This window comes from Lethenteron reissneri, chromosome 20, assembly GCF_015708825.2.
Source record: "Lethenteron reissneri isolate LAM-NWPU_2019-01 chromosome 20, ASM1570882v1, whole genome shotgun sequence".
In the NCBI taxonomy this organism is placed as follows: Eukaryota; Metazoa; Chordata; class Hyperoartia; order Petromyzontiformes; family Petromyzontidae; genus Lethenteron; species Lethenteron reissneri.
This window is the reverse complement of record NC_083798.1, coordinates 481084-504879: the sequence shown is the minus strand read 5'-3', so window position 1 is coordinate 504879 and position 23796 is coordinate 481084. Positions and strand designations below refer to the sequence as shown.

The 23796-nt window shown below is 51.4% G+C and overlaps 2 protein-coding genes across 8 annotated transcripts in view; one reads left to right on the top strand and one right to left on the bottom strand.

The window, feature by feature from the left end:
• The window catches only part of GEN1 (GEN1 Holliday junction 5' flap endonuclease), a 41577-nt gene extending 26813 nt beyond the window's left edge, over positions 1-14764 (bottom strand). For 2 of the 3 annotated variants that reach the window (XM_061554517.1, XM_061554516.1), the window contains exon 1: positions 2913-2942. The gene's annotated coding sequence lies outside the window, so the exon portion shown is untranslated. Of the gene's footprint in view, positions 1-2912; positions 2943-14041; positions 14111-14670 lie in introns of those variants that run through there. The other variant, XM_061554518.1, reaches the window with a different exon arrangement.
• The window catches only part of CLSPN (claspin), a 31995-nt gene continuing 11530 nt past the window's right edge, over positions 3332-23796 (top strand). Inside the window, exons 1-18 of one of the 5 annotated variants that reach the window (XM_061554514.1) lie at positions 3332-3537; positions 4996-5149; positions 5713-5862; positions 6102-6382; positions 7035-7178; positions 12049-12120; positions 12848-12935; positions 14016-14118; positions 14500-15025; positions 15939-16062; positions 17207-17380; positions 18235-18437; positions 19011-19065; positions 19616-19682; positions 20655-20716; positions 21782-21990; positions 22535-22698; positions 23091-23783. In XM_061554514.1, the coding sequence (XP_061410498.1) occupies positions 3505-3537; positions 4996-5149; positions 5713-5862; positions 6102-6382; positions 7035-7178; positions 12049-12120; positions 12848-12935; positions 14016-14118; positions 14500-15025; positions 15939-16062; positions 17207-17380; positions 18235-18437; positions 19011-19065; positions 19616-19682; positions 20655-20716; positions 21782-21990; positions 22535-22698; positions 23091-23783 (3302 nt within the window). In that variant the 5' untranslated portion in view covers positions 3332-3504. Of the gene's footprint in view, positions 3547-4969; positions 5150-5712; positions 5863-6101; positions 6383-7034; positions 7179-12048; positions 12121-12847; positions 12936-14015; positions 14119-14499; positions 15026-15938; positions 16063-17206; positions 17381-18234; positions 18438-19007; positions 19066-19615; positions 19683-20654; positions 20717-21781; positions 21991-22534; positions 22699-23090; positions 23784-23796 lie in introns of all 5 variants that reach the window. The other 4 variants (XM_061554513.1, XM_061554515.1, XM_061554512.1 and 1 more) reach the window with 4 other exon arrangements.

Sequence of the window (23796 nt, the reverse complement as noted above, 5' to 3'; positions counted from 1 at the left end):
TTACTCGGAATGCATCCGATCTCATCACATCCCATTGTCAATCCGCCGCTGGATGAAGGCCTCCGCACGCCGTGTCGGTCATGGGGTGTGTAATGCCACTCGTTACAAGCTTGTGAAAAGGAGTCCCAGGATTGGTTCAGATATCACTCGCCACTGATGAGCTGTGGTCAGGAATCAAACTCAGATCATCAGGTGCACGAGTGCAGTGCGCTCATCAGATCAGATCTAGGAAGCTGGGCAGGGTTTAAACCTGGACGTGGCTTGGATGGAGCTACGCAGCGGGCAGTGCAGACAAATCTATTGTACTCCACTTTCTGCCGGGTCTACGCTTCCCGTCTTCACCAACTCGCGCTGATCGGCGTGGTGAAGTATGGCACAATCCCCACGATCCTGTATGGCGTGGGGTAGGGAGGGACCTCAATCGGTACTGGAGTGAACAAAAACTCGCGCGCCAAGCACGTCACTAATTCACGTCGCAGACGCTGAGCGTTGAGAGTAACCAAAACATTATCCCGAGATTGGATTTTCATTTGAAAATGGGGGGGGAAGACAGGAGCCCAGAGCCCGCGTTTTAAAAAACAAATACATTGAATTGTAGCTTTCACTTGCTTTGTTTCATCGCACTTGCTGACCACAGGCCCGAAACGTTAAGCGGTCAGCAACAAACAGCACGATTAAAGTTGTAATACGTCCATTGGAGTGTAACGCGTGTCGAAGCGAGGGAGGGTTTAAACACTTGGGGAAATGAGATGCTCGGAGTGGGGGTTAGCGAGGTGGAGCGGTGCGAGGAAAGAAGCAGAAAGAGAAGTGGGGTGACCTGCAGCATGGCGGGTGCGTGGGTGAGTTGTTGTGACCTGCAGTGGTGAGTGGGTGGGTGAGTTGGTGTGACCTGCAGCGTGGTGAATGGGTGGGTGAGTTGTTGTGACCTGCAGTGGTGAGTGGGTGGTGGAGTTGGTGCGACCTGCAGCGTAGGTGAGTGCGTGGGTGAGTTGTTGTGACCTGCAGTGGTGAGTGGGTGAGTTGGTGTGACCTGCAGCGTGGTGAATGGGTGGGTGAGTTGTTGTGACCTGCAGTGGTGAGTGGGTGGGTGAGTTGGTGTGAACTACAGTGGTGAGTGGGTGAGTTGGTGTGACCTGCAGCGTGGTGAATGGGTAGGTGAGTTGTTGTGACCTGCAGTGGTGAGTGGGTGGTGGAGTTGGTGTGACCTGCAGCGTGGTGAGTGCGTGGGTGAGTTGTTGTGACCTGCAGTGGTGAGTGGGTGAGTTGGTGTGACCTGCAGCGTGGTGAATGGGTGGGTGAGTTGTTGTGACCTGCAGTGGTGAGTGGGTGAGTTGGTGTGACCTGCAGCGTGGTTAATGGGTGGGTGAGTTGTTGTGACCTGCAGTGGTGAGTGGGTGGGTGAGTTGGTGTGAACTACAGTGGTGAGTGGGTGAGTTGTTGTGAACTGCAATGTGGTGAGTGGGTGGGTGAGTTAGTGTGAATTTCAGTGTGGTGAGTTATTGTGAACTGCAGTGTGGTGAGTGGTTGTGAACTGCAGTGAGTGGGTGATTTGTTAACTGCAAATGTTGTGAGTGGGTGAGTTCTTGTGAGCTGCAGTGTGTGCTGATGGTTCAACACGATATGCATGAGACGTCGCGGTCAGTGTCTGGTAGACCGAGCAGTCAACACGGCAGGATGAATCAACAAGTGAAGTTCAGAATCATGATATTTATTTAGACTGGAGGAATCCGATGAGCTATGCAGCTCTTTTTCACAGATGTCCAGCAGTAGTAGTAGTAGCGATAGCAGAGTGACGAGGAGGCGACTGACGGCGTGCGGGCGAGTGAGGAGAGAGAAGCCGTGGGTGGTGCACGGCGGCAATAGTTGCACTTGTCAATCATCTCGATTGAAAACTCATTTCTTCACGACTGCTTTTTGTGTTTAGCTCGTCCCTCCCCCGCACCTCCGATTAGCACGGTTGGCTGCGTACGGTGCGAAAGAAGTTCAACATACATACATACAACAAGAACTCCCAACATCAATCAAGTCTCACTAATGTATTGCGTTTACAAATCCCCTTTACGAAGAAGTTTTTCACACCAAAATAAGCCGCGCACGGACCGCAGATTCCGTCGCGGCTACAGGCGGAACGCCGCTTTGTGTACCCCGGGGAAAGGCTCACGGAGTCCAAAGGCTCTCCTCTCCTCTCAGGAGGGTCCTGCCGAGTTATCATCGCAGTAGGTGATGGAGGGCGATGCTGTTGTGATTCTCAGCGAGTCCAGCGTACCGTACGTACATAGTACATACATACAAGAGATTGCCAGACGCCCAGACCCACAGAGACACCCATAGACAACCTCGAGACCCAGACACCTCGAGACCCACAGAGACACCCAGGCACCTAGAGACCCCACACACCCAGACACCTAGAGACCCACAAAGACACCCAGACACCCAGAGACCCACAGAGACACCCTTAGCCCCACAGAGACACCCAGACACCTAGAGACCCCACACATCCAAAGACCCACAGAAACACCCAGACACCCAGAGACCTACAGAGACACCCAGAGACCCACAGAGACACCCTTAGACCCACAGAGACACCCAGAGACTCACAGAGACACCCAGACACCTAGAGACCCCACAGAGACACCCCTAGACCCACAGAGACACCCAGACACCCAGATACCCACAGAGACACCCAGAGACCCACAGAGACACCCTTAGACCCACAGAGACACCCAGACACCTAGAGACCCCACAGAGACACCCTTAGACCCACAGAGACACCCAGAGACCCACAGAGACACCCAGAGACCCACAGAGACACCCTTAGACCCACAGAGACACCCATCGACACCCGTAGAGACCCACAGACCGGCTCTGTTGGCTACGCGTGGTGCAGCAGAGCCGCACGGCACCCTCCTCACCCGGGTGGCGTCCCGCGTCGTTTGAACGGGCTCAGCCGACGGAAGTGACGTCACAGCCACGCCGGAAACGGCCCCCGTGCACCCCCCCGACCCACCACCAACACCACTGTGCCCTAACCAAGATGGCCGCCGAGAGCCGAGAAAGCTTACCGACACAATTCCCGAGTGTTTGTGATCGGCGTCGCCGGGGGTTTATCGCCGGTCAAAACGATGGCAGCCCACGTCCGCCCAGGGGGCGTGCTGTTATTTTTTTCTTCAGTTCAAGCGAAGACGCTGTAAGCGAAATAATGTTGACCTGATCACGATGGCCGCCGAGTTCCGACTCGTTGGGGGGTGGGGGTTCTCGCCATTTTTTCCCTCGTTTTTGTTGATGACGTCACGTTTCGCTCTGCGCATGCGCGCTGCGGGTTCGCGCCAAATTCCAAAGTGTGAGCGTCTCTCAACCCGCGCACAAGATCCACCACAACACAACACACAGAGCACACACAACACATACAGCACACACAGCACAACACACACGGCGGGGACTCAAGAGGCAGAGCAGAGAGACTCGCGCCCAAAAGTCTCGAGGGACGCGCGGTGACTCGCCGCGATGAAGCTGCAATCGGACCTCCGCGATGGGCCGGTGCGTGAGGTAAAACGGGAGCTTGGTGGCGGGCCTCTGGTGGCTTTTTGATTGTCAATTACAATGGGGTTGGGGTTGTGTCGCTGGTGGTGAGGGGGTGGTGAGCTGCTGAGAGACTGGGTGGTGAGTGTGATGCGTGGTCGAGATTGGGTGGTGATTTGCGAGTTCTTACAATAAGTATTGTTGATATTGGTAATGAATGATGTAACTGTATTTTCAGTCACAAATGTGTTGTAATAGCAAATACATTTTACCCCCGGGTCTGCTGGGTGGTGAGTGCGTGACTGAAAGGTTGCGTTGTGAGTTTGGTGGTGAGTGGTAATAATGGAGGGGTGAGTGGCTGGTGGTGGTGGTGATTCAAGGTTATTTTGGTGAACCAGGGTGAGAAACTCCAGCGAAAACAACCGCGTGGCTTCGTGTTGGCGATGAGTGGTGGTTGTGGCGGGGTGGTAACGGTGTGCGAGTTCCTGTGGTTTGGCGAGCAGAGTGATTGTTAGTGGCGATCACGCCTCTCTTTCCCCTAGAGCTCGTCCTGTTTGCCCTCTGGGCCTGCTGACCGCGAACAAACAGAAGGCCACCGCGTCGTGCTGCTGTCAAACCCAACAATGATGTGACCCTCGCACTGGTGATGTCTTATCGGCGATAGTGGCCCCCCCCTCCCCTCTGAAAATGTCGTGAAGATCGCTGCCTTAAAGCCTCTCTGTGCCTTCAAATAATGTGCGGCGTCCTTAAACACTACTGCCACTTAAAGATGTCTGACTACAGTTTCTCTACAGTGGATTATGAATATTGACATCACCTCAACACAAAATGGTTCCACCACACGTGTGCCCTTCATCACCCGTCAGTGTCGGACAATTCCCAGCACCTGCGCGATGCAAGTCACGGCCACTGGCTATTGTGACCCGCACGTTAGGACCTCTCGCGATAAGGAGTAGATGGTTGGTCAATTCCATGAGCTCTGTCCTGACCATATCGCCACGGTGGTGATATATTAACTATCTCGCCTGGTATACAGGAGGTCGTGGGTTCGATTACGACCCTTACGCCTACTGTATATGTGGAGTTTGCATCTTCTCTTTCTCTCTTTCCCCCGTGGTTGCGTGGATTTTCTGCGGTTCCTCCGGTTTTCCTCCCCCCACATTTAGAATCAACATGCGTTTAAAGTATTTGGCTGCTATACATTTCTGCGTGATAAGTGACTTGGTTGAGCTGTCATTTGTGGCTAGGTCGCTTCTGAAAATGAGCTGCATAGCTCAGTGGCCTTACCTGGTAAAAACAAGAAGTAAATAAAAGTCCGTGCTCATGGAGGGGGTCCTGATAGTGGTGTTTGCTATTAATGGTGGTGATGGTGGCAGTGTATTTTTGTGCTGATAGTGGTGATGTTGTTATTTATGGGCTGTTGATGTTTATGGTGGGGGTGGTATTACAGATGGTGTTGTCTGTGTTGCATCTCAGATCGACCCCGTGACCTCGGTGGAGATGGATTCCGAGTCCAGCGGGGTCATGTTGGACGCTCAGTGTCATGAGGGCTCTCGCGTCCCGCTCACTGCGTCTCTCGTGCCATCTCCTGGTGTCACTCAACGCACCCACGTCCTCGCTAGTGCTGCAGGTATGAACCAGCACCGCAGCTGTCAGAAATACTCCCTCGTTGGAGGTCTCTGGTGCATGAGTGCAGTGTGTCTTCAAAATAACGTGGGCAGATATACCATGCCCTGCATATTATGAGGTTTAATTTGGGGACCTGGAAATAAAAATTGAATTCATTCCTGAAACAAAAAACTTGAACAGCACGCAAAGCAATGCTGACTTTGTTTGTTGCATCTCCATACGGCGTGGAAATGTGACTCGCCAGTTTAATACTGTACTGCACAGTAATTTCTGTAGCATTGGATTATGCATTCCAGAATTGGCTTGCAATTTCTGGTAGTTTCAGTAGTTTATTTATCGTTTCATATAAAATGTATTGCTTTTGATATTTTTAGAATCACAGATGGCTTAAACCTGTACTCGAAACCAGAATCTCAACGGTGCGAGCGCAGCGCTCTGTGAGCCATTTGGGCCACCTCATGAGAGCGTGTGTTAATACTCGGGGTCGCTCGCCAGTGTAGGTCTCCTGTGAGGGAGCTGTGGCATCGCGGTGCCATCATGGATGTTTGGACGTGTCTTGTGCAGGTGGTGACTCTGGCGATGAGGACGAGGAGGGTGTGGGGCCAAGGAAGCCTCGTGGTTGCCGTGCCATCCTGCAGGAGAGCGATAGTGACGGCGAGGAGGCACCGAGCGCCGATTACCCCAACGCTGACGTAGCGTCGGGCAGCGATGAAGGTCAGACATGGCTTCATCATTGATTACGAACTCCACCATCTACGCCACTGTCACCACCGCCGAGGCACCACTTGTCAACATACTGTGCTATGGCAGATATGATAAACATTGGTTGACTATTTAGATAAATCCTATGTTTCATGTACCCTGGGATGTCTCTCTTTATTTTTTTTTATCCACAACCATGTGGCCACACGTCACCTCCATGCTCCTCTCCACACCCATGTGCCTGCGTTCAGACACTCGGGGCGAGGAGAGCGATCGACAAAGGCCGCGCCGGATCCGTGTGGCCCTGGACAGCGCGGATGAGAGCGGCACGGAGGAGAACGGAGCGGAGGGGGGGTTCGCCCTACGCTCCCCTGGCGCTCCCAGTGGGGTCGGGGAGGAGGAACGTCAAGAGCTCTCGTCTCCAGAATCGCTCACTAACGACGGCACAAGGGAGAAACCCAAAGGGAGAAAACCGGGTCTGGACCCAGCCGCATCTGATCGCGGACGAGAGAGGGAGAGAAGGCAGCTCCCAGTGAGTGACGTAGATCTGGGATGATGCTGCCATGTGCGTGTTTTTTTCTCTCGATGTTTTTCTACTTTTTTAAATCAATTTCCCTCAATCCTGCTGTGGGAGTCGTGCCTGAGATGAAGACACCATTAGGATCTCTTGCAGAGCAGTACAAGTAACTTGAAAGTAATTCTGTATTGCCATATTTTATCCCTTACATTGTAATGTTACACTGTTTGCTGTGAGAGTTCCTGATGGAGATTTAATTAGCTCATCAGATACCATGAAAGAAAATGAATGCATCTGAATGGCTTCTGTGATGCTGTCCAATGTGCACTTGTCCTCGGAAGTATTTAATTATAAATAACGTTCCCTTCGAGCCACAGAATGGGATAACATCTCGTGGCTTGTGACGTAATTGGCCTTGCCTGCAAGGCTTTTCTATTTAGCACTGTGATTTTATTACTAGGGTTTGGGAAACCTTTTAATCAATTTGGCCGACTTTATATTCGGTAAGTCTCAAATTGCATCATGACGTTAAAATTTTAATTACATTTGCGGAGAGACAGAAGATAGAGCTAATACATTAAGGCTTTCAGCCTTCGTTGAAGAGCATTTATCAAAATAAAAATAAAACTGAGGGCCGAAAACTGTTGTTCCTTCATTGACGTGGCAGAGCGAAGGAGAAGATAGCGATGAGGACGACCTCTTCACGCACAAATTCGGCATGGGCGGAGACCTGGGGGAGTTGGGGAGCGATGAGGAGGAGGAGGAGTCATTGGAGGCCATCAAGAGCTCCATGAAGAAGAAGGCTCAAAAGGTGGGTGTCGGTGCCAACGTGAGACCTACCGATGACGGGATAGGTGCAGAGGACAAATTCGGGATTCGTGGGCCAGGCGCAAAAGTGAATTACAGTAGAACCTCTGTTATCCAGCACTTTACCGTCCGGTATGCTCTATTAACCAGCATCTTTCATAGATTGCGATACAAATCTTCCTTCCCGTATCCAGAAAAATTCCGTGAGCCATCCAGCATCTTGCTGTGCGCTTCTCATAGACCTGTTTGAGGACGCTGCTGAGTGGTGTTGCTATCGAAAGTCTACATTGTAAACATCTGTCATTGTGATCACGTTGCACTTGTGTAATGTAGCTCTCAGAGACACCATCTTGTCTTTATGTCCTCAACGAGTCACCACGAGTGACTATATACGCTTGGGTAGTTAGACGACTCTATTCTGAGACAACATAGCTCTAGTCTCAAGACAACTCGAAGACGATGGAGACGACCCGTTCCAAGGCGACAACGACGACGGAGATTCCCCACACCAACAGCCCCCAGGTCCGGTTCGCGCCGGCTCTTATCCCTCGCACGACCCAGCCCACGCCCCTATTCCAGAACTTTCGCTCACCACACCTGGCTCTGTCAATCTCCGCCCTTATTACACTTTTGGATCCCGTGCTGCCCCTCACGTGACCCTGTCAATGCTTGTCCTATCAATCATCATTAGCACGTCCATTAGTAACCATGGTCCCGGGGAACCCTACTGTCCCTCTATGCTCCGTACTGTCTTTACACTTGTACTGTATCGTGACTGTCTACTGTACTCTGAACTGCCCCACTGCTTGTCTCAAATCAACTTTAGATGCTCCACAACTGACTGTTGAGCACCTCTGTGAAGGAGTATATTATTTGTTTTATCATAGTTAAAATATAGGCTTAGTTTATTTCTTGAAATGTTTGACGTGAACCATAAGTATAACTCTCAGATAACCGGAATATTTGATTAGCCGGCACTCTCCATTCCCCATGGATGCCATAATATTCATTCAGCAAATTATTGTATTCAGATTCCAAAGAACACAGGATGAGATGTTACTATCCTTTGTGCAAGCACTTCCAAGAGTTCATGAACAGTGAGCCTGGTGAAATTTGGGGAGCGCATCGTCAGTAGTGACCCTTTGGTTCCTAGGGTGTTTCGGCCTTTCATACTATACACCCTCCCCAAAGGCGGCCAGCGACAGGGTGATCAATCCTACGCTTGCGTCCCATTCCCAATTAGTCATAGGAGTTGCCGTGTTGTTGGTAGCCAACATCCCATGGGACTATGCATGGCAGGGGCGTCCTCCTCCCTGAGTCAAGCATTGTTGACTGCATACCTCCTGGCCCTCTCACTTTGGGGCCCAGCTGGGGTCTTTCCTCTTCATCCAGAGCCACTGACTGCTGCCTTCTGCCGCCTCCGATACAGCTTTGATTGCCGAACGCTGGCTCTGGCCCTTAATTCCCAGGTCTCTAAGCAGTCTGGTTGTAGATGTTGCCACAAAACCTCTGCAGCCCACCTCCACTGGTCGGACTTCTGTGTTCCAGCCATGATGCCGTGCTTCGGCAGCTAGATCGGCATAGCGCAGATGTTTTCGCTCATGAGCCTCATCTACTGAGTCCTCCCAGGGTACTGTGAGCTCAATGATGAAGACCTTCTTGAGCGAACGGGACCAGAGCACCATGTCAGGTCTTAGGGTGGTGGTTGCGATCTCCGGAGGAAACACAAGTTGCCGGCCAATGTCAGCTAGCATTTTCCAGTCGCGGGCCAAGCGCAGCTGGTCTCGCTCTATTGGTGTAGAGCCGCTCTTCGGTGGTTTAGCCCCTTCGCGGACAAAGGTCGTCCGTAAGGGGTGTGATGCTGCTGGGGGTGGTAGGGAGTTGGTGGCAGCTCGCTTGTCCTCCAGGGCGGACGCAAGGTTTTTAAGGACTTGGTTGTGACGCCAAGTGTAGCGTCCTTGGGTGAGGCTTGTTTTACACCCTGTGAGAATGTGCCTGAGGTTGGCTGGCATGGAACAGAGGGCACAGTCCGGATCTTCACCATACCATTGGTGAAGATTAACTGGTGTTGGAAGGATGTCATATGTTGCTCTGATGGAAAAGCTCAACCGCCTCGCTTCCATGGCCCACAGATCCTTCCAGCTGATCTTCCTCTTCTCCACACTGTCCCATCGAGTCCACTGTCCTTGTTTGGCAAGAGAGACTGCCTTGGCCCACCTTGCAGCCTCCTCCTGATGGCGTACTTCCTGCACTACCATCTTCCGCCGCTCTGGTGCAGTGGCCTTACTCCAAGCAGCACGGCTAGTTAGCCCAAGGCCTCCTCTCCCTTGCTGAACATGACCCACAATGTCAGCATGTCTGAGGGCTGCTGTTGCCTCCTGGACTGCTTTTCCTGGCCTCCATTTGCGCCCAGTTGCTAAGGTCGGCGCGTTGTTGCTCACCACTGGGTCTCGAGATTCATTCAGTGTCATCTGGAGCCTGGTTTTTGCACACTTGAATTCCTCGGTTAGACTGGTGAGGGGCAGCTTGAGGACACCATCTCCATAGAGGCCTATGGTGGTAAGGCATCGTGGAACTCCGAGCCACTTCTTTAAGTAGCTCGTGGCTCCTCTTTCCATCTTCTCCACTGTTGAGATTGGAACCTCATACACTGCTAGGGGCCACAACACCCGGGGTAGGAGACCAAACTGCAGACACCAGGCCTTTAACTTTCCAGGTAGCTGGGTGTTGTCGATGGACTGTAGGCTACTACTGATGTCTTTGCGCAGCTGTTGCACCTGGTCTTTGTCCTTCAGGCTTGCATCATACCACCTTCCAAGGCTTTTTACCGGCTGCTCAGACACTGTTGGGATTTGGTCATCTCCGATGAAGAATTTCAGGTCACAGAGTACTCCCTTCACAATCGAGATGCTGCGTGACTTGGATGGTTTAATCTTCATACGGGCCCAGCTGATGTTCTCCTCGAGTTTTCTGAGCAGTCTCCTGGTGCATGGGACAGTGGTGGTCAATGTTGTAATGTCGTCCATGTAGGCTCTGAGTGGAGGGAGGCGAAAACCAGAGTCGACTCGCTGTCCACCAGCAACCCATTTTGAGGATCTGATGATAACCTCCATTGCCATTATGAATGCCAATGGAGAAATGGTACATCCCGCCATTATACCTACATTCAGGCATTGCCATGAGGTGGTGAACTCTGAGGTGGTGAAGCAGAACTGCAGATCCTGAAAGTACGACTTCACCAGGGTTGTGATGGTGTCCGGTATGTGGAAAAATCTGAAGGCAGACCACAGGAGTTCATGGGGCACAGAGCCAAATGCATTGGCGAGGTCGAGGAAGACTACATGGAGGTCCCTTTTCTCCACCTTGGCCTTTTGGATCTGGTGCCAGATCATGCTGGAATGTTCCAAGCAGCCAGAGAACCCTGATATTCCTGCCTTCTGTACAGATGTATCGACGTACGCATTCCTTTGCAGGTACTCGGCCATCCTCTGGGCAATGATCCTAAAGAAGATTTTACCCTCGACATTCAGTAAGGAGATTGGGCGGAATTGGCTGATGTTCACTGCATCTTTCTCCTTAGGGATCAGGACCCCGCCTGCCCTATGCCACACTTTGGGTATTATCTTCTTTTGCCAAGCTGTTCTCATAAGCCTCCAGAGGAACCTCAGGACGTCTGGTGCGTTCTTATACACTTTGTACGGGACTCCATTTGGCCCCGGGGCTGATGCTGTTCTTGCCCTTCGAACTGTGTTTTCCACCTCTTTCCATGTCGGAGGGCTGGTCTCAATATGATGTTCCGGGGGTTCAATGGGTGGGATATCTGATGGGATGGCCAGATGTTCATGTCGCTTTGAGTCAAAGTTTGTTGTTCTCAGGTGCTCTTCTAGGTCTTTCTTTGTTGTTTTTAGAACTCCACTTTTTTCCTTCGTGAAGAGACTTTTAAGGAACTTGAAGGGATCTTTATAGAATCGAGTTCTAGTTTGTTCTTTCTTCCTTCTGCGCTTCCGTAGGTTCTCTGCTCTACGGAGGGATGCCAACCGGGTTTTGATGTCAGCCTGAAGTGCCTCTATGCCCTCCTTTTCCACTTCCGAGGCTTTCTTCCACTGTTTCTTAAGCTGTCTCCTTTCTTGAACGAGGCGCTTGATTTCTTGTTGCCTCCTGGAAACTGGTGGGGTTGGAACCTTTCTCCCGCCTTTTGCCTCTTGCACTCCAAAGCTTTCTGCCCCGTACTCATAGATGATGTCCCCCATCCTCTCCAACTTCTTCTCCACTGTGCCTCGAAGTTTCTCGAGGGTCAAGGTAAGGTCAGTATTCACTGTTTCCCACAACTTCTTGTCACTGGCGCCAGGCCACTTCACATACGGTCTGTGCCCTGGTAGTCTCCTCTCGATTGCAGGTCTCGGAGGCTGGGTGAGTTCCACTCCTGTTGTTGGTTCCACCTCAGTTGTTTAAAACAAAATAATTACTTATCACTGAAAAAGTTATAACATTTAAACCTTCTTTCAAATGGATGCTTTCCAGAGGCATATGCCTCATACACCACACCAGGTACTCAGTCATAAATGAGTACGTGGTGTGGTGTATGAGCATGGGCACTGGAGAGAAAAAGCTGGCTGGTTGTGGTGCTGGCCACCCACCCCCTCTTGTGCCGTGTTGGCCTTCATAGGTGGTCGCTAACAGCACTTGACCCAAAAGTCGGTTGAGGCTATACGAGGGATCTTTGTCTTGTATGTGATGTAGCCGGAATCACATCCGGCCACCTTGATACCACCCTGGTGGCCAGAGCAGCTGCTCGCTCACGGTACTTGCCCCAACAGTCTGTGTGGGCTACGCGGGGCATTCTTCAACTTTGTACATGTCTGTGTGTGCATCAGAGCCGGGCGGTCTCTGGGGCTCATCAGGACGATGATGATGAAGAAGAATCCTTCCTCAAGAAGAGCAAACAGGTGAAGGGGTTTCTTTCAGTTTGATTTAGTTTTTTCCCACAATTCTATCTTGATTGTGCTCTCGGCATCACGTCACGAGATGAAGAATCCGTTCGGATCTCGCAGAGCAACACAACCCTTCATCTTGGAGAACAGCACACGGAAGCGGATATCACAGAGCTACCTCAGATGTCATCAAGTGACCTCTGGTACATATACAGCAGAGGGCAACACTTCCCATTCACTCTGCTAATGAGAGTGATGTTTGTCGCACGACAGTCAAACCGATATTTTATTTCTCAGTGCAGGATATTGGCCAAATTAAGCGCGTGCAAAACCAAATTTTAACGTAGCTTTTTGTGTGGTGGTCAATGTTGACCGTGCTGGGACCATCAATTCACCACTGTAGGTGAAGTGGTTTGGTGGAGCAAAGTTGGGGAGGCACAGGGGCTGCAATTTTATGGGGAGCTCGGTACGCGCAGCCAGGACGCTCCAGGGCTCGGCCACTTATAGGAGCACCTGGCTGAGCAAGGATTGTTGATTTCGTGCTGCTCTACTATAGAGTGAAGGTAAAAGACCACGTAACGTAGTGGTAGTCATCACCCTCAAGTGCAGGCTATGTATGTATGTATTTTGAACTTCTTTCGCACCGTACGTAGCCAAACGTGCTCATCATGCACCAGCGGCAGAGCCCAAATGAAAATGTGTGAAAGTTCTTGTCGTCGTCGTTGTGACGATGCTTCTGCAGAACAAGGGCCGTGTGGAGCGGAAGGCGGCGAAGGCGGGGCGAGCAGCGATACAGCAGCTGCACAGCGAGAGCCAGCGCATCATCCGCGGTGAGCGGGTGTGGGAAAACGACACTAGCGGAAAGGCCGCACGTGGCAAGAGGGGCAGGGATTTAGTGTTAGGCAGCATAGCACACTGGCCAACGAGAACCTCTCATAACCCTAGCCAACAAGATCCATCCCTAACCATAACTCGAGCTAACCAGATACAACCCTAACCACAACTGTATTCAACCATATCCAACACTAACAATCACCCTAACCCTAGCCAACCAGAGCCAACCCTATCCATTACCCTAGCCGACCAGATTCAACTCTAACCATACCTCTAGTCAACCAGATCCAATTCTAACCCTAGCCCTAGCGAACAAGATCCAACCCTAACCATAACATGCACATGTACAGGTCTTTTTGTCAATGCCCTGCTGGATGAAGGCCTCCCTATGCTGTGCAGGTCATTGAGGTAATTTGCCCGTACTTCCCCTATGTTGGTCAGTGAGGTTTGGTGAAGCATAGATGTGGGATCATAGTACAGTCCTAAATATTTTCTGCACGACCCTCTGCTGCCCACCACGTCGCCCCACAGGCTAACAAGCCATGTTCTGCTTGGGGTGGTGGTCGCCCATTCAAGCACTATCCAGGCTCAAATATGCTTAGCTTTTGATCTGTGATGAAATTGGTCATTGGCAGGACATGTTGGGTGTTATTGAATTCCCCCATAGCACCTTGCATACTATTACATTTACACTAATCATCATGTGTGTATGTATGCTGAATGTCTTTTGCACTGTACGTAGCCAACTGTGCTAATTGGAGGTGTAGGACAGCCAAGTCGGACATTTTCTGTAAAGCTTACAAGGCATAAACAGTGTCTTCATCATTAAAGTCGTGCGATAATACTTGCGCAAATACGAAATGTACTTACTATGGGTCTCTGCGAATATGGGTCTCTGCGAGTCTGTGGGTCTCGATGTAAGTCTATAGGATTCTGTGAGAACGTAAGTTAGAAATGTGTAAATCTAACGCCGACATTACCAAAGTGCCTTCGTAACAGCCCTTGTGTCATAAGCATGGTGTGAATTCCAAGTGTGTGGACTCATTGTGTGCGGTGCGTGGCGGTGCGGTCTGCAGAGTCGAACATGTCGCTGCCCTACCACCTCCCCGAGCCGAGATCCGTCCACGACTTCTTCAAGCGCCGCCAGCTTCCCGCAGGAGACGCCATGAGCCTGCTCAAGTACGATCACAACGACAACAGATACTCACATTTATGATGCACCAAAACATCAAACGTCTCGGATCACCACCGGCAGGGTGGTGGCACAGTGGTAACGCTCGTGCTTTACAGCAAGACGTGCCTGGGTTCGATTCCCGACTTGGGCGCCTTTCTGTGTCGAGCTTGTGTGTTCTCCCCCTCTTCTGCGTCGGTTACCTCCAGGTGCTCTGGTTACCTCTCATAGTTAAATACACACAATGTGTACTGGTGTTGGCCAAACACCCCAATGCTGCAATATTACCCACAAATTATCCGGCACCTCTTGGCTCTGGGCGCAGCCCCAGCCTCTTAACGAGTGGAGGAGGTGTTAACATTAACATTGAGTGTGCATGATATCTACAGGTCCACCAAGTACCAGGCGGATTTGCTGAGCGGCCAGGGCGTCCCCCAATCGTCCACTACCCAGCAGAGTGCCCTTGCGCCTGAGGATGCATGTGACCCGCAAGCTGGGAGTTCCGCTGCAGCGCAGGGAGGAGTAGTCGGAGAGGCAGGAGCGGCCGACGCTGCTGTTACCTGCCAAAGACTCCTGAGCGAGGGCGACGGGGCGGAGATGACCCGCGAATCCGAGAGGACCGCCGGAAGGAGCGGCGATGGAGACGATGACGGGAGGGAGAGCACAGCACCGCCAGCCCCAGGGTCAGAGGAACATCCTGATGAGGAGCGGGGGCTTCTCGATGGAGCGGAGAAAGCAAGTGGAACGACGAGTCCTGAAGGAAGAACGGAGGCACCGGACGGGAAAGATCGGCCTCCTCCTGAACCGGCGCAGCCCTGCGACGATCGGCAGACGGTGTTTCACGAGGCGACCGCCATGGATGCCCCGAAGGTTTCGGCAGCGCCAGAGCTCGCCAACGCACCAAGGAGCCCACAGGTCGGTCCCTTTAAACCTGCCCGTTAATTTAATTGCCGATGGGATGAGTCGAGCTGTGGCAATAGTTAGACTCGTTTTTGATGGCTTGTAAAATTGAAAAATGGGGTCTCCCTGAAATTATCCAAAAATGTCAGCTGGCATTTGCAAAGTTTTAAGAAAAAGATTGGCGTTGCAACCAGACAAAAATTATCACTATCCCAGAAACCCCACCCAACCACCATCGCCAACCAACAACCATCATCTGATGCCACCCTCTGCTTAAGCTTTGGGAGGGCCCTGTAAGAATCTCCCAACCACAATTCAGTAAGGTCAGGGCCCCCACCTGTGCAGTTTTAATAGCAAGACCCGAGGTAAATCCCCGTGCTCATTTTGTCACTTTTCTCAGCGTTCTGGATGTGTTATCCAGCCAGGTGGCTCGGCAATACGATTGGGCGACTTGCAATCGGAAGGTTGCAAGTTTGGACGGTTGCTATTGGCAGGTTAACTCAATTCATCGTCCGTCCAGGGTCAATTAAAAGAGTATCACTTTGAGGGGGATTCAACAGTCACTGTCATGTGGATAGACACGTCCCTGCCATAGGAATGTGGAATTTAAACCACTGGATTAAGGCTGTAAACGGGAGATGAGCACTGCCTCAATGCTCATTTGAGCCAGAAATCACTTTCTTCACTTTGTTGTGCTCAAGTGTAACTTGCAGTAGATATCATCTTCTTGGTTCTTTCGGTAAAGTCACGAAAGAACCAAGAAGATGAATCCCTGCAGTCACGAAAGCTTTAAATCGAAATTTGCAGTAGATATGTTGCTATGTGTGTGTAACGTGTCCCGTGATGTGTTGTGTCTCACGTCTCTGCGTGCCGATTCTCTCCGTGCGTTTCTCCTGCTGCTGCTGCTTGCGCCGTGCTCGGTGCTCAGAGCCGCGTGCGCGCTAGGCTGCTGCGGCTGCAGGGCCTGGGTGTCGATCTGTCCGTGCGGCCCACGCTTCTCCGCGCCGCCGCAGGCACCTTCATCGACCTGGAGGAGCCCACGCCCAACCAGGGTGAGTGCCAACGCCCAACTATTTTTGTGTTATCCATTGAGTCGGGCAATTGAACCGATAATGGAGTGATCGATTACTTGAGTTATAGGAGAGCCCAGTTCAACGTGTCGCGTATTTACGGGACGTGACGTAGAGCAGCGAGTGGTGTGATCTCCCCACGGCATGTGCAGGGCTTGGTGGAGTGTGTATGTGGTCGTGTTTGTGGTACAGCGATACCTTGAGTTTCGTCCACTTGACTTTCGTCGCTTCGCTCTTTCGGCCGTTTTCAATTATAACCACATTTTTTATGTCCGTCCACGTGCTTTTCTCTTTCGTCCGATTACATCCAATCTTCCACGACGTTCGCGCCACACGGCATCTTTTTCATTCAGTCTTTGAATTCGTCCGTGCTCTGGTCCCTAACCAGTGCAAGGTATTCCTGTAGTTTGTTGGGTAGCGGTGGTGTAGTGGTTAGCGCACTGCACTCCGACCCGCCAACCGAGTTTGATTTCTGCTCAGGACAAATAGAAGTGGTGAATATCTGAACCGGTTCTGGGCCTCCCCTAGATTTACTAAACCTTAAATGAGTACCTGGTACAGTAAAGCGTGATGTTATCTTCATCAACCTGGTATGCAGGAGGTCGGGGGTTTGATCCCAATCCTTCGTGGTCACGTGGATTTTTTATCTGAATCCTCCAGTTTTTCCCTCCATATTTATAAACATGCGTTTTAGACTTTTTACATTATTTGGCTGCTATAAATGTCCACGTGATAAGCCACTTCGTTGAGCTATCATTTGTGGCGAAGTCGCTTCTGAGAAAAAATCTAATAGCTCAGTGGGCCTTACTTGGTAAAATATATTTCTTGTGATTTGATTAGCTTTTCTAGATTTTGCACTCCTATTGTGTTTTTGTATTGTTACGGTAACTTTCTGACCCCCCCCCCCGACTAGACATCTGTGAAAAATTGCTTTGCAGCTCATCGGATTTCGCCAGTCTAAATAAAGATTCTGATTCTGTGTAAACATCAGCACTGGACAGACACAGGCAACCGGGCATGGCATTGGCCTCTGGTGTGCCATGTTGGAGCAATTTCATGCGCATATATAATTGTTAGTGTCTTTGATTGAATGTGTCTGTGTGTCTTTGTCTGTGCGTGTTTGCAGGCTTGAATGATCTGAAGGAGCGCTTCCTGAAGCACGCGACGAGGAAGTCCCCCATGAGACCGCGCGGCCCCGTGGAGATCCGCGTCACGCGCAAGGAGACGGGAGCTGACGGCAAGCAGCAGCTCCTGCAGGAGGTCCTCACCGTCACTGTCGGGGATGCCCTCGAGAAGCCGGGTGAGCTCCTCGCGTGGCCCGCCACGGGGAGCGTCCCGCTCGCGAGATAGCACCGCTCCCCTTGCGGCTACGGGATTCTATGTGTGCTCGTGCGTGTTGGTGGGGGCAAGTGGGAAGTGGTGCCCTACATCAAGTAAGGAATCTAAACCCACGGGCTTTATACAGCCCTTTTGTATGGCCATAGGCAATGTGAGGCCCGTCTCTTTGGAATGGTAGGCCTCGTGGCCATTTTAAATTGCTGTGTGTAGATGCCACCGGTGCGAAACAGAAGGAGTAGAGGGAGACCGAGGGTGAGATGGGAGAAAGCGGTGGAAATTAGATGTAAGATGACTGATGTGACACTTGGCACAGAAGAAGCTCATGTAGAGAGAAAATTCGAGCACCTGACCCTATGCGATAACATTTTTGCTTAGAAGAAGTTGTAAGTCTGTGGATTTCTACGTAAATCTCTGCAAGTGTAAATATCTCTGTAAATGTATGTGTCTGTATATAGGTGTACAGAACATAAGTGTGTGTAAGAATGGGTCTCTAGCTATGGCTCATGTAAGTGTGAGTATGGATCCTGTAAATGTATGCGAGTCTGTGACTGTCTATGTAAGTTTATGGCACTCTATTTAAGTCTACGGATCATGTAAGTGTATGTGTGTCTATGGGTCTCCATGTACGGGTAGTGGATGTGACTGGAGAAGAAAGCACAGCGTAAGTCCATGGAGAAATAAAATCTGAGCAGCCGACCCCACGCATATAATTTGGCTTAGAAGACAACACGGGGGTGACCTCTTGCCTTGTGCCACTACGCACCCACTCTGCCGTGGCTGAGCGTACCCTCGCCTCTCGCCGTCCGGGCCGCGCAGGCGCCAAGCTGCTGTCGCTTAAGGCTCGCCTGCAGGAGGCGATGAGGCTGCGCCGCTTGGAGGAGCGGCAGAAGCGCTTGGAGGCGTACGAGCTGGACAACGAGGAGGGCTTCCAGGAGGAGGAGGAGGACGGCGACGAGGAGCTGACGGACGAGGAATCGGACGCGGACAGCGGAGGTCGTGACGATGAGGGCCCAGACGAGGTAGCGGACATGGGGACCACCGGAGATGTTGGTCAGTGGGGCCAGAGGTCACGTACCAGTCTGTGATTTGTAAAGACTCGGAGATGGGCAAAATACATTAAAATTCCTGGAGTAATGTGATCTGCATTCAAATTGCCAATTATTAGCCGTGTCTCATTTAGATACATATTACTGATCACTTTGAGATGTGTAATTCAGATGCTGAGTAGAAATTTAAGATTTTAATTAATTTGCATATTTGAATTGCAAGTAATTTATATCACGTGAGACCCGTTACGGGACAGGAGACCTCAGCCCAAATGGAAACCAAGTGATCAAAGAGGACATTTCAGAATTGTGATTGCTTGGAGTACAAGGAACTTGTCATATTTAAAGTTTGTTGAATGACTTGATGCATTTGCATCAATATTTTCATTCGCTGGCTGTTCGCCTTCCTCTGATAATTTTTCATCCACTGATGCCGCATTGTACGCATACAATCTTGCTCACAGACAGACATTTCACCAACTCATGCTATCAAGATAAGTGCACAGATGCTTAATCCCTCGTTTGTTCCCCCGCTGCTTTGAGGAGGATGATGACGAGGAGGAGGACGAGACTTCCCCTGCGAAAGATGAGAAGTGTAAAGGTACGTCGTCGCAGCCGCTGCTCGCTGTCGTTTCCTTATTGTGCATGTATAGTCTATTCTCCTGTAACGCGGTGGTTGTTGCGTTCCTGAAGGACGCTTTATTGTGGAAAAACCCTGCTATAATAAATAATATGATATAGGTTAAAGCACAGTGCGCGATAATACGTGAGATGCGTACGCAGGTTGATCAAAGACTGAGGCGTGTGTAGCATCTAGAAGCATCCAGCAGCATCCCGCCTTGCGCGATGCTACGCTGAGGCAGCTAGCCACACAACTGCTTATTCCTACTCGTGTGACGTTCCGTTCACTCAATCGCATTATATCCAATTCGTATCCGCATTATAAAATTGTGTTTCCTAATGCATTCATCATGTTATATCTAATTCGCGTTATGAAAATGACACGCAGCGTTATAGAACAGAATGTTGAACTTCTTTCGCACCGTACATAGCCAACCGTGCTAATAGGAGGTGCGTTATGGTGGTGTTGCTGCTGGCGGTTGGTTAATTGTGCCAATTCCCATGTGGTGGCTGTGTTTGCGTCTCACCAGCTGCTCATCTGGGCATGTCGGAGGCCACCATGGTGCTCTTCGACCACTCGACGGACACGCGGCCAGAGTGAGTGTCGCCTTCTGCACTGCCGACGTTGCGAGCCCGCGTGGAATGAGACGAGACCGCAGTTTCATCACATGGTCTCCACACAGAGAACTTGCACACAACAATCTTCCCGGGTTGAACTCTGACGACAGTTCGCTTACACCTTCTCTCTTATGGCACGACGGGGAGGGGCTGGGTGGGGGGTGGGAGGGGTGGGGCTGGGTGGGGAGGGGCTGGTCACCCCGTGGTGCCCTTATAAAACTCAACGTTTAACCTACTCACGCCGGCTTGTGCTCGCCCTCACAGTCGGGCATATTTGCGGAATACACCACGCCGTCGTTGACCCTGGCCATTGACCGAGCAATCCAACGTTCCTACCAGCTCCCTCCGCAGGAATGTGTTTGCTGGCTGGCTGGAGGGGCGAATTAGCGGGTTGCTTGTCTACGTTAAAAAATAATACACGTGTACATATATTGCATTTACAAATACAGATGTACTCTACAGGATGTGAATATATTTCATATACGTATGTGTGTGCGTTAGAGCGGTTGTGTAGTGGTTTGATTCCCACTCAAACCCAACACCAGCGACGATTTTCTGAACGAGTGCTGTGCCTCCCCTAGATCGACTCAGCCTCAAATTAATACCTGGTATGATGTGTCAATATTGCTACTGGGCAGACAAAGGCGGTCGGGCGTGGTGCTTGCCACCCACCAACCTCGTGTGCCATGGTGGCCTTCAAAGGTGCTCGCTAACAGCACTTACCTCAAAAATCTGTTAAGACTATACGGGGGATATTACTTACAGTACTTTGATTATTATGCCTGCGGTTCCATCACCAGGCTGGGCCACCATCGCCTCTACTGATGAATCCTGGCCCAAGCCCAGGCACTCTTCTTGATGTTGGCACATCCCTTAACTTTTGGGTAACGTGCTCGCTTCTCCCTGGCACTCCCCTCTTCTGCACTCTGCCCCCCACACCCGCGTCCTCAGGCGGTCCGCGGGGAGGGCGTGCACGCCCGTGCAGCTCAAGCACAACTCGGACGACGAGCTCTGTGAGTCTCCCATTGAACGCGGCGTGTGAATCTGTGAACACAGCGACTCCTTTGTGCGGCCACGGACTCGTGTTGTGCTCTGTGTATGTGCGTGCATCTGTGTGCTCGCTAACAGCACATACCCTAACAGTCTGTTCAGGCTGTATGGAAGATCTTTGTTGTCTTTGTGCATCTGTATGTGCGGTTTGGGTTGTATTTTTGTCATGGTTGCTGAAAATAAGCACAAAGGTCCAAAACATTCAGCGGTCAGCAACAAACAGTACTCTTAGAGTTGCAATAGATAGAGTTAACACCCTTACTGAATTTAGCATGGTTATAAGAGCTTGAGGAAGGAGATGTTGGAGGTGAATTCCAAAGTGGAGCAGTGCGAGGGATAAGGCATGACCTGCAGTGTACGTGCGTACATCTGCGTGTGCACGTACATTTGTTCTTTGCGTGCACCTGTGCACTGCGCTATGGGCGCAGCATTAAACTGCAGAGAGTGGCTCTTCTCTCAAGAAAACAAATGAAGGTGCTTTGGGAGCATGGCAGTGGGGCATAAGATGCCATGAGTCTCAGACTGCTGTGGGCCCACCTTCCCATCACCAGAGGTGAGGAATGGTGGTCACAGTTGCCTGCCTTACGCTAAATTGGCCCTCTCGGGGATAATGACTTGATTAATCGACTTTCATTTCCAAGTGAATCATGACATTAGATCATCTCAATAATACGCAGTAGGAAGCTGCTAGATTTCCGTGCAGCCCATGAACTTGTAATTATCAATGTGCCGTTCCATTATCGGTACTTTGTTGCGCTATCATTTGTGATAGCCTGGTCGCTTCTGAAAAAGAGCTGTGTAGCTCAGTTTAGTTTGGGTACAAGATGGAGAAGTTCGTCTGTCCCAACTTGTGACTAGTCAGGTCCTTTCCTTTCCTACAAAACTCATTTCTTCAGAACTCTCTTTAGTTTGCTGTCCTACCCCCGCACCTCCAATTAGCATGGTTGGCTACGTACCGTGCGAAAGAAGTTCAACATACATATACCTACATACAAGGGTGTAAGTATGCCTCTGCTTGTGGCATGCAGGTGCAGACGAGGGCTCGAGCTCCCGTCCGTCTCTGCACAAGGACGAGAGCCACAACAGCAGCTTCGAACTGCTGGCATCCTCCATCCCGCCGTACCAGCCCCCGCTGCGCCGCAGCCGCACGCCGAGCGCGCCAGTGCAGCGCACGCCCTCGCCATTCTCGCCCATGAGCCAGTTCGCCCCGGCACATTTCTCCGGCTACTCCGCCCTCGTGAGTGCCACTATGCCTCCACTTGCTCCGCCGTGGTGTCACCGTCGCGTTGCCTCCGATCTCGCCGATTCTGTGTACGCCCACGCGTCTCTTGTGCTGCGTCCCTGCTCTCTCCCACCCCACACATCTGCTGTGCTGTGTCTCCACATCTTTGTGCATCTCCGTGCCGTGTTTGACTCTACCTGTCTCCACAGTGCATCTCCCGCTCAGTTTACACATCTCCTGCCTCTTTCTCCATACATCTTATGCCTATCACTGCACGCATCGTGATGTGTCTGTCGATAATAAGCATCAGGCCATGTGGAGCAGGAGATGTTTGAAGTGACAGGCACAGAGAGAGATATGACAAGGAGATGCATGGAATAAAATAATTAGAGAGACACGTCTTCTGTGCCAAAGTGGATATAAGTTATATTAGATTACCATCGCTCTCTTGAACTTGGGGCTGGGTCACTGTAGAATTTAAGTTCCATTCTGTTTTCAGCGAGCCTCTCACGCAGGGCTGCGTTCCCCGTCGCGCACTCGCGCCGTGCCGCCCCAGCAGAGCACCGGCAAGCTGTCCGAGACATCCCTGCGCATGGAGGACTCGGAGGACCTGTACCAGCCTTCCCCCGAGCGCCCGGGCAGCCCCACGTCCCTCCCGACGGACTCCGAGTTCCGCTTCTCGCTGGGAGAGGAGAGCCAGAGCCAGCTGCTGGATGCCGACGGGTCGGTGACAACGCGTACTCTGCCGTCGGTGGCAACGCGTACTCCGCGTCGAAGCGCACATTTGAGGAGTACGCGTTGCCGCCGCTTGTTGCGTCACAAATTGCACGACGAGATACACGCGCACTGCACGTCGCGTATGGCCATACATACTGTTGGGGCAAGTCGAGATAACGAGCACCTATGACGGCCTCGCTGCACCATCCACAAGAGAGACGCGCACGCAACACGGAACTCGGAGCTTGAGTTAAACACATACGCACGCCAGAACAAACACAAAACAACGTGCAACAGCACAGAAACACAGCACCAGTAACACGTGTAGTCGCGTTAACGTGCAGCGTTACTTTCGGCTGCGCTGTGTTAACAGCGTCCGTGCTGTTCCCATGTGCCAGGTACCTTAACGTCGGGCGCAGCAAAGCGCACAAGATTGTGTCGTCCAAACGGAAGCTCAACCTGTTGAGCCTGGAGGAGAACGCGATGCACTCGGACATGGACGAGCTCGTTGGCATGTGCTCGGGCAAGTTTGAGCCTAAAAATCCAACTCCAAGGAAGAGAAACAGCTCTGAAATGGATGAGCTGGTTGGTCTGTGCTCTGGCAAGTTTGAGTCTCAGCACTCAACGGCAAGACAAAGAAAGAACTCGGACATGGATGAACTTGTTGGACTCTGCTCTGGCAAGTTTGAGTCTCAGGACCCAAGGCCAAGAAAGAACTCTGATATGGATGAGCTAGTAGGGCTCTGCTCTGGCAAGTTTGAGTCTCAGGACCCAAGGCCAAGAAAGAACTCGGACAAGGATGATCTCGTAGGGCTGTGCTCTGGCAAGTTTGAGTCTCAGGATCCAACGCCAAGAAATACATCGGACATGGATGAGCTCGTGGGGCTCTGCTCTGGCAAGTTTGAGTCCCAGGTCCCAACGCCAAAAGCCAGAATTAACTCCGATATGGACGAGCTCCTCGGGCTATGCTCTGGGAATTTTGAATCTCAAGACCCAATCGCGGGAGCAGAGTCGCAAGACAGGATGGGAAACCGTGCAATGGCTCAGCGCGTAGGCGATCGCTCGACCCAGGCCCGGCCGGACCACTTTGGGTCAGTATCTCAC